We start from the raw sequence: 16318 nt of genomic DNA, 5'->3' as shown, positions 1-16318 counted from the left end.
CATACACACCCATGAGTGTGCACTTATATATACACACACACCCACTCTCTCACACAACTTAAACACACACACACACGTGTGCGCGCACACAAAATATTGATCGATGTGTTTGTCTATCTGCCCCACCCCTCTTCTCTCTCTCAGCCTCTTTCACACACTGCCTTGGAAGTAAGAAATTTTCTTCTGAATTCGCAGTTTTCTCGAAACTTTACGCAAACGCAATGCAATGAGTGCACATTTAACCAGCTTGAGACAATTAGCTTTCACAATGAAAATAATGTATAAAGGTATGAATGAGAATGAATATCTTCACAAGAATAAGGATGTATCTGACCAGTTTCAAATATATCTTCGTCAGAAATACATGTATTTCTAACTAAGATATATTCAAATCGTAAAGATATTCATTCTTATTCATACTTTTCTACATTTGACAACATGAATACGGTCCAATTAATATAATGTATTATAATTTCAGGAAACCACATCAATTAAGGTAAAAAAAATATTTATTAAAGAAAACCGTCTATTTCCTCAACATGTTACAATGTGATCCTTAAAGACTTTGTGTGAAGACATGAATAGGGATCGTTCAGTGCAGAATCTAATGTGTACATAACACACACTCGCACACTTTCACATCAAGTATCCTTGGATCATTAGACAACTAAATCCAACATTCCTTTACAAAATGAATTTTCAATTGAAAAATCCATGCTGTATTAAATGTGGAATTAAGAGTCTAGTTCCAACTCTGGGAAAATAATACACCGGGGAGCTGTCTTAGTAGGCCTGTGCATTTGGTCAAATACAGTTAAATTTATCATTAGCTCTAGCTGTTAACACTAATGAAAAAGATACATCAGTCAATGACTATGTAAAAAGGATAAAGAGATATCACACTGGTGCACTCAAGTTCTTGCAAAAATTATCTGAAATTAGTTTAAAAATGATTTAGCTTATCATATATTGCAATAAAGTGAAATTTACGTACATTTGCATAATCTACCAAAATTAGTCAAATTAATTATTAATCAAACTATATCATTATATACTTCCAAGCATGCACAAAATAATAAAATACTGCCGTCATTGTTCTAACCTATTACTTTGTACCTCAAATTATGGCACAAATTACAAAACAGACTCTTAACTATTCTGACCAAATAAATAGGCCTCTGACAGATTCCTCTTCACTCATAACAGTGGCAGGCAGGCAGCATTTCCCTCTTTGTGAATTAATTGCATTTGGGAATGAGAGAAATATCAATGCTCCTATCTAAACAATTTGTACTATACACAATTTTGTATTCAAGAGAAATTGTGTTGAAGAGACCATTAAGTGGTTCGATGAAAGCACAAAAACTTTTTAATTTGGGCACCTGTGTCTGGGGGCAGCGAACATGACCCTATGGCAGTACTAGACGCTCCTGCACTTTAAGGAAATATGTAAAACAAAATTGAAAAGAAATGAAGATCCTCAACAGGGCCACAATCCCTGCTCACACCACAAGCACCTTAGATGACATTTTTCATGTTATCAAGGCTCAATGAGCTAATTGGAAACACTATTTACATGTCTTTCTGGCCTAGAGGAAGAAACCTCTCTTACACATATACTCTTCTCGTTCACAAAAATAAACTCACTTTGTAGTCTTAAACAGTTGCTGTTCGTGATGCCAACATGTTTAAATATCACCAATGGCATATCATAAGGTTTCAATGGTTTGTATTTTTTGGACACTTCACCATTGGAACAATTCATTTACCTTATTTGTGATTCAAGACAGTACACTCTGGGATATAGAGCAGTTAAAGAATGGATTAGGCCAGATTTTGATTGATAATCAAATTTGATTTATGACCAAGATATCAAGTTCTGATATTCAAGAAAAGAAAGATGTCCAACATAATGAACCACAAGAAAAATGGATATTTCCTTAAAAATAAGGATAGGCTAATCTGATTTTCCTGCATATCTCCCAGAGTAAACACATCTTTCAAACAGCATAAATTTTCATTATAAAAATTTCACATTTCAATTTAAGAAGTAACATTGCATATAAACAGTCCAAAGTCACAGAAAAGTCTATGCCACTAGAGATGCAGTAGTACAAATTGTACTTCACTTTGTACTGAATCCCAAGGCTGAGACGGACCCTCTGGTCATTCCATGCTTTACCTCAACTACTTCCCTGCCATTAGAAATAACCAACACTTCAGAGATAAATGGTTTTGCCTCTACAGTCAACAATTGGTGGACTGCATATTCACATTTGCTCCTCTTTTGATGTACTTAACCAAGCACCTCTTTCTGACAGATTTTCAGCAACCCCTATTTCACCTGTCCTTTTGAGATAAGCCTCAGGAACCGCTGCAGCCATTCCCAAACACTGGGAGGGTAAGAACACTTCACTCCACTCACATCACATTCTGTCGATTCTTGTAACCAACACTTTAGTTGATTCTCCATCCAAATTTTCATGTCATAGTAAAAAATATTTCACACTGTCTCTTTGACTTGCCTACTTTTTAAGCAGGCCTACACACAACTTAAAGACACAGTAATAAAATAAAACAATAATAAATTCACTTCACTGGCCATAATCTGACCTTCAACCATCAAAAAATCCTTTGCACTTCTCACACACAATAACACTTCCTATGTTAAATACCCTTTCTTATTGTTAAAGCCCATCTGGTGTTCAACCCTTTGTCTATCCTAGACACTTGTGTTTGCTCCTCCAATTAACTTATGTCACCATCAGAGTCATCAAGCATATCTTCATCTTCCTCATCACCAAAGGAGGACGGGGAAGCTGAGTCAGGTCGGTGTTCATGTTGGAGGGAAATTAAGGAGGAATGACGAGATATGACTCCAATCCCACTACTTGCACCACCACTTCCACTTCGTGTCATGCCCCCGACCTCTATGTCTTCTTCCCCATATAGTTCACCGCCAAGGACACTCAGGTCTTCACGAAGATTCAGCTTGGGCTCATGATTACCCTCTGCTAAATCTGAAAGTGATGATGATCATTAGAGGTTAATAAAAACAGTTTATTTATATACTAAAAGCAATAATAAAAAAAAGTTAAACAATTAGCACTTTATTACATACAACAATAACTAACATCTATTGTAACAAACATCAAAATACCAAAGCATACCTGTAACGTAACTTTCGAGTGCCTTTGGTACCATTGATCTGGCTCTCTCCAAATCCACATTTGAACATTGGGCTTTCTCTAGACCTGTAATTTGACACATGACAAAGAAGTGTTTAAATTCTCATAACAAAAGCTGCCAGAGCATAAAAACAAACAGAAGCAGTGTTACCAAGGCAATAATTTTGCAGTTCAGTACTTTCTGTGCAGAGGTATAACAAAACTACATCTTCATTATTTAAAGGAGGCTGAAATGAAAATGATTCTAATTATAAAAAATTCATGTCTGTACAAAATTAATTCACCTACACAAAAACAAAACAACAACAAAAAAGTCAGTCTAAAAAGCCCAATCAACAATCACATCAATACTACTAACCTAAAGCCATGCCCATTCGTTTCAAAACTTCAATGTCATCATGGATTTCAAACGTGTCATCGAAGTTGAAAAGGTATTCGGTTCTGCAAAGCAAAATGTACCAATTATTAAAAATTCAAAAGCGCTTACAGATGACCAATGGTAAATGTTTAGTATGACTACAAACTACTAGTGGGTAACAACTGTAACTTTCTTTGAATAGCTGTGGTGGGGGATTTGTTCTTATGTAGAACACTAGCAAGAGTGCATAAACTTTGGCTTTCCAAAATTTATTGACAAAAAACTTGTTACCAAACAGAACAATGTAATATAATTACTGGAATGGAAAGAGGCATTGACAATTTAAATAATTTTGGAGAGACAGAAGAAAAGAGAGAAAAGTGAAGCGAAGAGAAGAAAAGAGAGAGAGAAGAGAAGAAAAGAGAGAGAGAAGAGAAGAAAAGAGGGAGAGAAGAGAAGAAAAGAGGGAGAGAAGAGAAGAAAAGAGGGAGAGAAGAGAAGAAAAGAGGGAGAGAAGAGAAGAAAAGAGGGAGAGAAGAGAAGAAAAGAGGGAGAGAAGAGAAGAAAAGAGGGAGAGAAGTGAAGCCAAGAGAATAAAAGAGAGAAGAGGAGAGGAGAGAAGAAAAAAGAGAAGAGAGAATAAAGAAGAGAATAAAAGAGAAGAGAGGAGGGAATAAAGAAGAGAATAGAAAAGAGAGGAGCAGAGAGAATAAAGAAGAGAATAAAAGAGAGGAGCGGAGAAAATAAAGAAGAGAACAAAAGAGAGAGGAGCGGCGAGAATAAAGAAGAGAATAAAAGAAAGGAGAGGAGAGAATAAAGAAGAGAATAAAAGAGAGGAGAGGAGAGAATAAAGAAGAGAATAAAAGAGAGAGGAGATGAGATAATAAAGAATAGAATAAAAGAGAGAGGGGAGAGGGGGAAGGGATGGGGAGGAGAGGGAGATTAATAATAAATAAAGGTAAAGAAGGAACAAGAATCATTAAAATAAAAAATAACTGGAAAAAGGGAATCAAAGGTTTTACAGCCAGGACCTGGTGATGCATGGTCCAAAATGTACAGCTTTGTTATAATGAAAAAAATGTAAAAGGTGTTTACTAAAGAATGTCTGCTGCTGCTGTGAAAAGCACTGAGCACTAGAACTGTCAAATCTGTACACTATGGACAAGTTACTTGATTACTTACTAAATTCAATTTAAAGATTAAACTTCATGCATACAATTGTTCTAACAATTTTATTGTTTACACTTTAAAAAATGTTACTTACTTGTCATTAGAAATTGAGCAGTCAATGACTGTCTTTTTGCTAGTATTAACAATAATGAAAGGTAACTGGATAGCAGAGTTTGGTGATGGAGCTCCATGGACACGCTCTTCACTCCTGTTGCGTTCTACCAGATTCTTGAAAGCAATTTGCTGGAAGTGCAAGTCCCAAGCTACAGTATCATATCAAATATCTTAAATGAAGGATGTGACTTCGTGAAGTGAAAAGTTAACAAGATTCCCTTTTAACCCCTTTGATCCAGATGACAGGACTATCATGTCATGAAAAAATCTGCCTTGAGGGGCAGGTGACGTAAACAAGCTGTCATGGGAATATCTGGCTGTGGGCTGGAGATGCAAACTTGCTGTCATGGACGTTTAGACTGAAAGCCAGGGTGGCGAAAAAAATCGCCACAAGTGCATAAACCTCTTGCTGGGTGATTCGACTTAACTGACATTTAGAAAAGGCTTTTGCAATATTCCCATCAATGAACAAGTGTGGAATGTAGTGCAAGTGACCCTTGACTGAAAGAGGACACCACTTCCAGGCTTGACATTTTATTCTTGGTTACCGTGACCAGCAGCACAGGTTGTTTTAAAGAAAATCAAATATTATGGGGAGTAGAAAAAAATAAATAAATAGAAGAACAAAATTTCACATATTTTGATTTTTCTTCCAAAGAGGTATAGACTATTTAGAGGGATGATATGGAGTCTGTGCAAGGAAAAGTCTATTACCATCAATGACAAATACAGACATGTGATTGCTGTGAGACAACTGGATCCAAGGGGTTATATTATCCTCTATGGAATAGGTAAAGAAAATTTTTTTTGCAACCTAAATATATAAATAAATAGATACCAACACAAAAATAGTTAGCAATATATATTTTATTATTTTTTGTGTGTGTAATATATATATACATATACACATATATATATATATATACATATACACATATATATATATATATACATATACACACATATATATATATATATATATATATATATATATATATATATATATATATATATATATATATATATATTATACATATATAATATATAAAACATTTTGGTCAAAAGACTAATAAAAACCTGTACCTGTAATATGAGATCCTGCAGTTGCTGTGTCTTCAGCTTAATACGCTCCACACGTTTATGTCTTTCTTGTTCCAACTTCCGGCACTCTTGAGCAGAGTTTGTAGGGAGGCCAAGCCATCGAATTTCCTTCTTCTCCTTGCTTATGATGTTCATGGCCATTAAGACATTCAGTGCATCATAAACACGGCGTCGGATATTCTTCTGGTCATACTAATAAAATAAATAAGAGTAAATACTATGGCACCATGGTCTAATCATTTTGATATAAGGAGCTTAAAATTACATCAGTAATGACTGTGATCTCTATTATGGTTACATGAATAAAATGAACTGCACATGTGGGTTTGTTTCAATTCCAATGATGAATGATTTAACTAAATACTAAAAGTTGATAATCTTACGGTGGAAAATAATTCAACCTACATTGGCACCATCTGAAGGTGATGCACATCGGGAAGGATCTGTAAATTCAGACACCAGTTCATCTGCTACCTCATTGTATGAAGTTGTACCCTTCGCCTTCACTTTTTCACAAACCTTCATGGAAAAGTGACGCAATCCTTTCCCACCTTTCTCACTCTTCCTGCGCTTACTGAAAGTGGGAAAAATTAGAAAATGAAACTCAAAAGGTAGGTAAAGGAATAAAGACTAATGGATGACTAATGGACAAGGGTCAGCCCTAACCTCACAATGCTTGAGACTATGCTAACCTTAGCTAACTAATGCCTCCATATCATCACTTTCATTCCAGTTGGCATTCTCCTGCTATGTTTTCTGTGTGTTGCAGTCCAGTCAGACAGTCTCTTTCCTAATGTTTTTTTTTTCCTTTTCTTTCAGTTCAGTCTAATCTACTTAAGTTTAGTTATTTTATCAATTCTTTTTGTCTCATTTCTTTATACTTTTAATTTGTTCTCTGCCAAACTGTTTATTTCTGTGTCACATCCATAAAATGTATCTACTTACTGATGATAAACTATGGATTTCTGGATATTAAGCTAGGTTCTACTAGTCACAACTTGTCCCTGGTGCCTCAACCATCTTGCCTCCCATATTAGTTACATTACAATTACAATCCCCTGGGCTTTGCTTGTCTTTGATTGCTATAAAATGTTTTTGGTCATGTTATAGCTGCACACTAATGCCTAAAAACGTTCTTGCACTTAACCAAAGTATGTATAATCATTAATTTTAGTAAGAAACACTTTCAAATTTCATATGGTTACTTTGGACTTTATCATTAAAACATTATTTTCCCCTTAATCCTGGTAATTTTCCCTGCAAAATCAATGAGCATGCCTAGTAGGTATTATAACATTTTTGAAATGAAAATTGTCTTTTAATTAGCTTCTATGTCCCATTTCTATTTACTCTGTTTCCTGAAATTGCTTTTGCACCAAATGACATAGTTTTAGAGATACACTGTATCCATGTCTCACTTCCTTTGCATTATTACGCCACGTAGATCATAATGGCCTTACCACGTTACTTCATTCCACACAAAAAAGGAAGATTACATTTATATTGTGAGAGAAATGGTGTTACAAAGAATGAAATGAAAGTAATTCACTCTTACAAATACATCTTCAGTTAAATACCTTTCAACTCCATAATCGAAGTCAAAATCATGTCTTTTCCGCGCCCCACTATGATCTAATATTGGAGTTGTGATTAGACTTTTGGGTGGCGTAGCTCCTACGCCTTGGGTACTATGCTGTTGCTGTTGGGGTTGCAAAGGTGGAGGTGGTTGTTGCTGCTGCTGTTGATGTTGCTGCTGTTGCTGTTGCTGAAGAATTTGTGGTTGCGTTGTCTGAGAAGTTTGGAGAGTCTAGGCAAGGGAGAGTGGGATATGGTTACAAATGCCACAAAAATTCCCTAAAAATTTCTTTTGCTTTAAAATCCAAATTACTTAGAGAACACAAAGTACAACAAACACTAACCACAGGGTTTGCAGTGAGTGATCCAGTTTGAGTTCGAATGACAACAGGTGAAGTGGTGAGAGATGATCTTCCTGTCATTCCCGTGTGTTGTTGTTGATCCACACTTCTGAGTGGAGACTTCATCTGTACACTATTTACAGGTACCATCACCTGGTTTCCACCTATAAACAATTGAATCAATTAAGAACAATCTTGAAACCATGGAACTAATAAAATGTATGAATAAATATCCACATCATAACTACTAAACAAATGAAGCCTTTTTCAACAAGATGGATGTTGATATAAGATATATTCTTTATAACCAGAAGCATTAAGAATTTTTCTATTTACAATGTCTACATGTCTTTCACTGATTAAAAGCATATGAAATATTTTCCTCATTTATGTTACAAGAGATTAATCCAATGAATGGTATTTTTAAGCTGAATAATTCAACTCGGGCTAATCATAATTTTCCTTCTTTAACGGTATCTTTAAAGTCATGGTGCAAATTTTCAAAGTTGAATGCTTGTGCATTTATCATATATATCATTCTAAATATGTATAACCTAGTCTCTTCTTGTACAGTACTGAGTGACTTTGTTTATGCCTATTTTCAGTCAAAGAAAAAAGAAAAGAAAAGAAAAGAAAAAGGAAAAAGTTTGAAACTCAAGAAATGAATTAAAATGTAAATGGAAGTATTTTCTAGCTTACAGGCCAATTGAAAATACTTTTTGTACCATATAATATTGGAATCAGGTTTTCAACACGCGAATATAAACTTCCAATTACTGTTATTTGCGAGCCATTATTGACCCTATAATGTACATCTGCTTATCAGTATCATTGTGGGTATTCAGTCAATTTTCAAAACTAACTAACTAACTAAACTAACGATTGACAGTCATTTCAACTTCACGCACTGACAATTGATGAGAGCGATAAGAGAACTGCTATCCAGTCCAGTCATGTGAAAAACCTCTGAAACTATAACTCTTTCCTGCCCTACCTATCAAATGGCGATACCTGTATTTAACTATTATTTTACCGTTCGTAAGGAGCGAGCCACTACTCTACGTCACTTGCGCTTGACAGGATGGCGCTCCCGGGAAAAAGGTCAAACGAAACGAGATTAATGAACCTCATGTTGCCGCTTGCTCCGCCACCATACAGTGCGAGAGAAAGGCTGAAGGAGATAGGCGAGAAAAGAGCAGTAAATGAGAAGATAAAAAATAAAAGGAGAGGGATATATATATACAAGCGGCCAATGGTGGAAGAGTTGCGACCTTGACGGGCTGGCGGAATCGAGATAGCAGGGGCTGAGGTGTGACTTCATGGTCGCTGGATTCAAGGGCGCGCACTGTGTTCAGTGTTTGCTGATGCTTCTGCGACGATTTCTTGTGTATCAAGGCTTATCCAATGATTAAACCAGTGATCAGAGTTTCTAACAGTTTTTAAAGGCGAACCTTTTTCATAACCGCGAATTTATTTACACCCCAACGCTCACAAAACAAATATTTATTAATCGAGCTGCCTTACGGCATAATCCTCTGCTTTCTTAAAATGACTTTCTGCGTCTATTGAGAAAAAGTTCAAGCAACTCAATCCAATCAACGAACATCCGCTGATCTTCCTCCTCGCAAAACCCAAGTCATCATCTTCCTCTAATTAAGCTGACCTGACCCACCAGCCTCCATAGCTGTTTCCCTTGACCTCCTCTGACCTGAGGTGCTGCGGTCAACTAACGACGACCACACATCTTCTAGTCATTCCAAGCCGCTCTTTGAAAAGAGAATCCGGCATAATTACTAAAGACTTTTCCCGTGCTGATACAATACCTTAAATATGTAAGAATTACTTTAGCCATAAGCGAACTCCTCTCCTCTTTACTTTTTAGTCATTCGGGGCAACGAAACAATTTTCAATGAACTTGTGTGCATAGCGCTTGTGCTTTCAGAACCTCGTGTGTCGCTCGCTCCCAACGCCACACACCGCGCCAGCTATGCCCTTTCCTCCTCCCCAGCCCGCCCGCCCGACGTATCCCACAGCACGGCGCTGCGCACCCTAATCCCTGCAATTATCACTCGACTCGCCAACTCTGCTCAACCCCGTTACCATAACAACCGCCCGATCCTCAAATCAACACACGAACGATAATTCAACACGCAAGCCGGAGCAAATAGGAAATGAGTTTATAAAAGAGGAGGAAATATGTAGGATATCTAATAGTGATAAGAGGGAACGGGAGGTCTATACGGATTCAAGAGTCCTTAAAGATTATAACTGACTTGTACATTCTGCATCGGTTGTACAATCGGAGGGGTTTGTTATTGCGATGGATTCATGCACCGAAGGATGTTACACCCCGAAATGCGAAACATGATAGGCAACGCTTGCAAAATATCTCGGGAGAGGTGACAGTTCGAACTATCCCTGCGAACGCTACCGAGAATGAACTGAACCAAATAACCATTGTAAAATATATCTTGAACGAACTGCCTCCAAGACACGAAAAGGAATTCATACAAAACACAACAAAAACTTATTACAAGTGATGTATTCGGACAAACCGAAATATAAACCATTGTGTCTTTGCCATAAGCAATGCCATAAACCATATCACATCAAAAACGAATTGTGCCACAAACATTATTCGACCATGGTATCCATTCTACCTATTATCGTCACTGACTTATCGTAATCATTGTTATTACTATTATCACCATTACTTCAACTGTAAGATACGAGCAATACTCACGAATATTCTGGACATTGAGGCCTTGCTTGGCTGGGATGGCGATGATCTGGCCGCTCGGGAGTTTGCTGGTCTGTAGAACCGTCTGGCCCTGTGGGTGGGAAAACAAGGGAGATTAGAAGAAATGCATGTTGAAATCGGCCTCAAGGGTTTGGGAAAAGTACATCGGCAGAAGCTGGGGCGAACCCGTGGCCATGTATGTAAACTCACGTATGCATCCTGCAAGCGCACACATACGTGCAACTAGCCAATGCAACGGGCTAGCATACCCAGTTTCACTAGAATTTTCAAGAAAATGCCAAAGAATTTCCAGAAAGACCAAGGAACTCCGAAGAAAGACAAAATGTTTCAAGAGATGGCTAACAAATATGGAACACCCGATTTTATACTCCCCCTCCCCACTTCCCGTGGCACCGGAAGTAACTTACCTGACCCAAGCTGCCCCCGACATTGGGCCAATGCAAAAGTTGAGGCTGATGGCGTGTGGGCGCAGCAACCCCTCCGCCGCCCCCCGCACGCCCATAGGTGTGCTTGACGTGGGCAGGGAGGTAGCTGCTCCCCCCCACAGCTTGTGCGTTGACGAGGTAGTGCGCGCCCGTGTGGCTTGGGTCCTGTAAGTTGGGCGTGATGTTTTCTATCTCGCCCCAAAGATCGCCCAGTGTCTCGTACTCACTGAGGAGGAACTCGGCTTCGTTCTTCAAGGCCAGGGATTCCATTTTCCTTTATAATTTGACGATAATCGAATAAATAAAACTTTATCACTATATACGTCGAATAAATATAAATTCTATGATCTTTGGCAACGGTAGATTGGAGTAGAGGTAGAATATCTTTGGTTATTATTAGGAAGACGCAAATTCAACGTGACAGCCTTGATCCGGTCATTCACACACGCCAAGTCCAGTATAGGTAGGCCTAGTAAGCGTCACTTCCATCTGTTACAATTCACGCCCGCACGCTAAAGCATTTTCGAAGCGTCACTTTTAATTCTCCAACACTGTCACACCTTCAAACAAAATGCGAACGCATAAGGGAATGGTTACAAAACGAATATAATAAAAAAAACGAGTAGGCGTCTCGAGAACTGTCAAAGCGAAGCCCGGTCCAACTTCCTTCCCTCTCGCTCTCTCTCTCTAACTCGCTGTGGATCTAGTCCGTTTTTCCCGCGAAGCTCCGCATTCCCGCGCTTTTCGTAGTAAGGTTTCTCACCACAACAGCTACCTGTTTCCCAACTCTTCTTTGTTAACTTAGCCGTTATTCACACTTGTATTCAGCAATAAAGAATGTTTACATATAATCTAGTCGACAAAATACCGATCAACATGTATGCGCTGTGTAAAAGTAAAACGTTAAGGTTCCCCTGGCTGAGAAACACTACTGCGCGACCAGATGATTCCCCTCCCCACCAAGCCTCCACCGCCGCCGCACCACCCCCCTCCCCGTCCCTGCATATCCTGCTTCGCTCTCGTCTGTTTGGGGGGAGAGGCATTCAAACAATCTCCTATTTCAATCTGCCGAGGATGGATAAAATATCATCATCATTCATTAGCCTAATTATTTTTCTGTACTTTTAAGTACTGATCAACACTGCGCAATTCGTAACAAAAATGCTAGCGTGCGCCAACGCCATTTTTAAATCCAACCAAAACACTCGTGACCGGTACATCATCTGTCCCCAGTAACCCCGATATAGTAGACCCGAGCCTCGATAAAACATCCATCGTCAACTATCAGCTGTTTCAACATAATGGAAATTTAAACTGCCCGACATCACGGACAAAATAATATATATATATCCAAACGTCATTCCACGAAGACGGGCCAATCGTCTCAAGGCCAATCCTCCGATCAGTAAACTGCCGCCACAAAATTCCAAACTGATCTACCTCAGGGGTCTTCATACCGGCTACCCACACGTACACGGGATAATACGCACACGACCCGGTTTAAAAGTCCCACACATTGCCTTTGCAGCTGCGAATACAAGGAAAAGAAGGGGGCTCCGAGGTCAAAGGACGCCTCTACGCCAAAACAGACCCAAGAGAGATAGGGGACAGGTCGCTCAGCGAAAAAACATTACACAATATCTGGCGTCAGTGCAGTCAGTTGGTTTCATCTGCTTACTACCACACAGTTCCCAAGTCGTAAGTGACTGTTGCAGACTAAAGACGGGTTTCTTGCCTAACTGCCTAATTGTTGCTCAAGATTCGGCATTAACGACAAGGGTATCTATTTTTTGTAAATATTTTGATCGAAAAATATATATCTGATAATTACATTTTAAACAAGAAACGTACTAAAACCGCATCTTCTGCAATCCAGATACGTAATAAACTCGTAAGTAAAACAACTACAAATTCTAATGGCGGTCATTTTATCTTCCAGACGAGACGAAGACACCCTTCCAGCGGGCCCCATGCATGTCTCCCAGAGAGGCAAAGGCAGGGCGTTGTGTGTGACCTTCACGTTAAAAATGTTACACACCAAGCAGCACACACATCCACCAAGCCTCCCTGACAACACTGTCCTTTCCAAATATAATTTGAAAATGGATAAACCCAAATGGGCATTGCAAAAAAGACCGTAAATAAAAGGAATGAGATATAAATACCTCCTCCTCATCTCACTCATACACGGATACCCAGGTTATTGTTCCTCCTACCCTTAAACCGCCTGCCTGTCTGACTGCTTGTCCGCCTACCTGCTTTCATACTACACTTCCTTTACAGTCCTGTACCACAGCCCTGCCCACTTCAGCCACTATTTAAGTACCTGTTACTTGGGCCACACAGTCCCCTGCGGGTTTAATATTTGCTTCACATGCTGCTAATGTCTTCCACACTGAAATATGAATTTCTAGTAACTTACCTAATGTATAAACTATATTGAACATGCCCATGGATGTGGCACACCTGGAAGTGAATTTTGTTTAAGACCTCAATCCCCATATGCTCATTCGAAATTCGTGAAGTGAAACGGTGAATGGCTGTATTTTCGATTGCTCACGGCACCTACGAATCGACCCCCCTGTAGCGTCAGATAAATATGACAAATTTACGATTTAGTCTCTTGGTATATATTACATCACACACACACACACACACACACACACACATATATATATATATATATATATATATATATATATATATATATATATATATATATATATATATATATATATATATATATATATATGCAAGTAGTCAAAATGATACACACACTGAATGTATGTATTGCTATTTACAAGTACACCATGGCATACAGACAAACAGTTCACTGGCTATCAAGTTTCATAATGATAACACCGGCCATTAACGGCAAACCGTCAGAAAACATTCATTTTCCCCCCAAGAGAAAATACACGAGCGATAATGGACGCGACCGGAGCAGCCAGTAAGCGGAGGGTAAAGTCGATATATTATACCTTCCCTTCATATGTCCTGTTATCAATTCATTTTACTAACACGAGTCCTTTTACGCAGTCAAGTGTGTCAACGGAAATTTGTTACCACAATGCGTTTTCCAGGGGGCAGCGAAAAGCTAATGTTTTTTTTTTTATTTCACTATCAGTCTCCTTCCTTCCTTCCCCCCACCTCTCTCTCTCTCTCTCTCTCTGTTTCCCTTTCATCTATTTCCCCACGCTCACTCCCTTCATTACCGGCCCATATCCGGTCTGGTATGTCAAGCTTTTAAATTGACAAAGCGCAACGTTTGATTACATTACAACTGTCAACAATGATCTAAATTAGAATGTGTAGCTCGGCCGTTGTTTGTACATACACTGCCGGCGCGCGCACACACACACACACGTGAGCTTGCGTGCCCAAGCGTGATACACAAACAGTACACAGACACGCATGTACGATTTTACACTTCACGGTCAGAAGATAAAATACAATTCAAAAGCTTGTGAAGCCTCCAATAAAGAGACGCCAGCGAAGCTTCAGGCATTTCATAAGAAGAAAGCCTTTCCTCGCCAGAATGAATTGCGACGCTTTATATGTAGTCCACCTTGAGTGGTTACCCACTCACTCCTCTCATCCTCTCATTTCTTGTATTTCCTTTTCTGAACTTATTTGCTATCTATATATGAATCGGCAATTTTCTTCTTTCAAATTGAAGGCTTGCAACACGCACTGTATTAGTTAACATATGTCAGGATATTCGTCTCTTAAAATGTTATTCGTTTTTATCACGTAATAACGATATAGGGAATACCAATGATGCAAAACTACATTTCGCGAAGAGATCTGTCGTTAATATTTCCTTATGCTGCTTAAAATGTACTTTGGAAAATAAAAGATTTCGGAAATGAATAATAAATATTTCGACAGACTCGGTTATATTTTAACTCGTAGTGACCCAACATTTAACAAAATTCACCGCCAAATGAACACGAAATAATATTCAAATATTGCAAAAGGACGTGGAACAAAAAACCTAACGCAGCTTCTCAATCCGCTATGCAAAAAAAAAAAAAGTCCGGTAAGCAACGAACTGCACACACTGAACGGGTATAAACACAACCATAACAAGACTAACCCTAACACTTGAATTAACAAGAGCGATTTCTAACATCAGAATATGACAAACTAATCCCTTTCACACACACAACGTCCGGGAAGTTCAGCATACCGCAAAAAACACGATTCGACTCTCTACTCAGCCCCTTGCCCTTCACCCATCGCTCTTCCTGCCTTCCTGTCTCATCTCAAGTTAAATTGCGTTTTACTTCCTTTTCTCATCCCGCGCCCCTTCATTATGTCCCCACTTCACCCTCTCCCGTTATTTTCAACCCCTCATGACACTTCCTGCCTGTCTGCCTGCCTGCGGTCTTTATCCCCCCCTCACCCACTCTTGACAATTTATGTTCCCGCATTCATTCATTCATTCATTCAATCCATTCTGTCAGTCTCCCTCCCAGTTTCTTTCGCATTTGCAACAACTTATTTTTTAAAAACCTGGCACACGCCCCCAAAACCGACACACAATGCACGTACAGCCTTTTCCCCACTGCGTAGAAAAGAGTACAAGCCGCAGCATCTTGATAGATTTATTGCCCGGATACAAATACACGCGCACACACTCTCTCTTCTCCCCTTCCCCTGTCGCCTGTCCTGCCTCCCCCACTTAACTGCCTGTTCCCAAAAAGTAGGGTTTGGGAGAGCAGGGTGTGTGAACATCCCTTTCACTGGACTTCACTGAGAAATTGGGAAAAAAACAGGTACTGGAAAATAACACACGTGTTTTATATATGCTGACGTAAGTCTAGGATTCTTTTCCTCTTACTCTTTATTCGGGTCACGTTAGTCTATAATAAGACAAGGTTTCATTCACCGGGCGCACTGTGTATACGTCTGCATTGTACGCTTTTACTAGTTTCGGACAGACATCTAGACGGTCTGGGCATCTTTAAGAGCCAACCCTCTAGCAATTTCCCACTATTTGGTCTGTCAACTTGCCAGTGTATTTCTTCTGCATATATCAATTTTCCTCTCCGTCGAATAAGAGAAGACGAAAAAATATAAAATAAATCTAATAAGGAGACTACACGAAATACGTATTCTCGGAGGATCAGTGAAATGAGAAGGCAGATACGGGCCCCTCCACCCGCACCCTCTTTCTCTCCCTTGTCTCCTCCCTCGTCCCAACCTCCCCATACTCGAGCTCCAACAATGGGTCACAGAAAAGAATCTTGTATTAAAGGTCCCGATACAGTAGTCTCAGA

General features: G+C 39.1%; 1 protein-coding gene across 5 annotated transcripts in view; it reads right to left on the bottom strand.

The window, feature by feature from the left end:
- Positions 1–508: 508 nt before the first annotated feature.
- The window catches only part of LOC113809925 (transcription factor Dp), a 55786-nt gene continuing 39976 nt past the window's right edge, over positions 509–16318 (bottom strand). For 2 of the 5 annotated variants that reach the window (XM_070125563.1, XM_027361606.2), the window contains exons 3-11: positions 10591–10678; positions 7851–8011; positions 7509–7738; positions 6337–6505; positions 5914–6123; positions 4811–4959; positions 3547–3629; positions 3171–3254; positions 509–3020 (exon numbers count right to left, since the gene is read on the bottom strand). In XM_070125563.1, the coding sequence (XP_069981664.1) occupies positions 2749–3020; positions 3171–3254; positions 3547–3629; positions 4811–4959; positions 5914–6123; positions 6337–6505; positions 7509–7738; positions 7851–8011; positions 10591–10678 (1446 nt within the window). In that variant the 3' untranslated portion in view covers positions 509–2748. Of the gene's footprint in view, positions 3021–3170; positions 3255–3546; positions 3630–4810; positions 4960–5913; positions 6124–6336; positions 6506–7508; positions 7739–7850; positions 8012–8880; positions 9014–10590; positions 10679–11015; positions 11830–11901; positions 11959–16318 lie in introns of those variants that run through there. The other 3 variants (XM_070125562.1, XM_027361604.2, XM_070125564.1) reach the window with 3 other exon arrangements.

The sequence above is a fragment of the Penaeus vannamei genome, chromosome 9 (genome assembly GCF_042767895.1).
Source record: "Penaeus vannamei isolate JL-2024 chromosome 9, ASM4276789v1, whole genome shotgun sequence".
Taxonomy (NCBI): domain Eukaryota; kingdom Metazoa; phylum Arthropoda; class Malacostraca; order Decapoda; family Penaeidae; genus Penaeus; species Penaeus vannamei.
The sequence above is the reverse complement of the archived record's forward strand: the minus strand, read 5'-3'. Positions and strand labels throughout refer to the sequence as shown.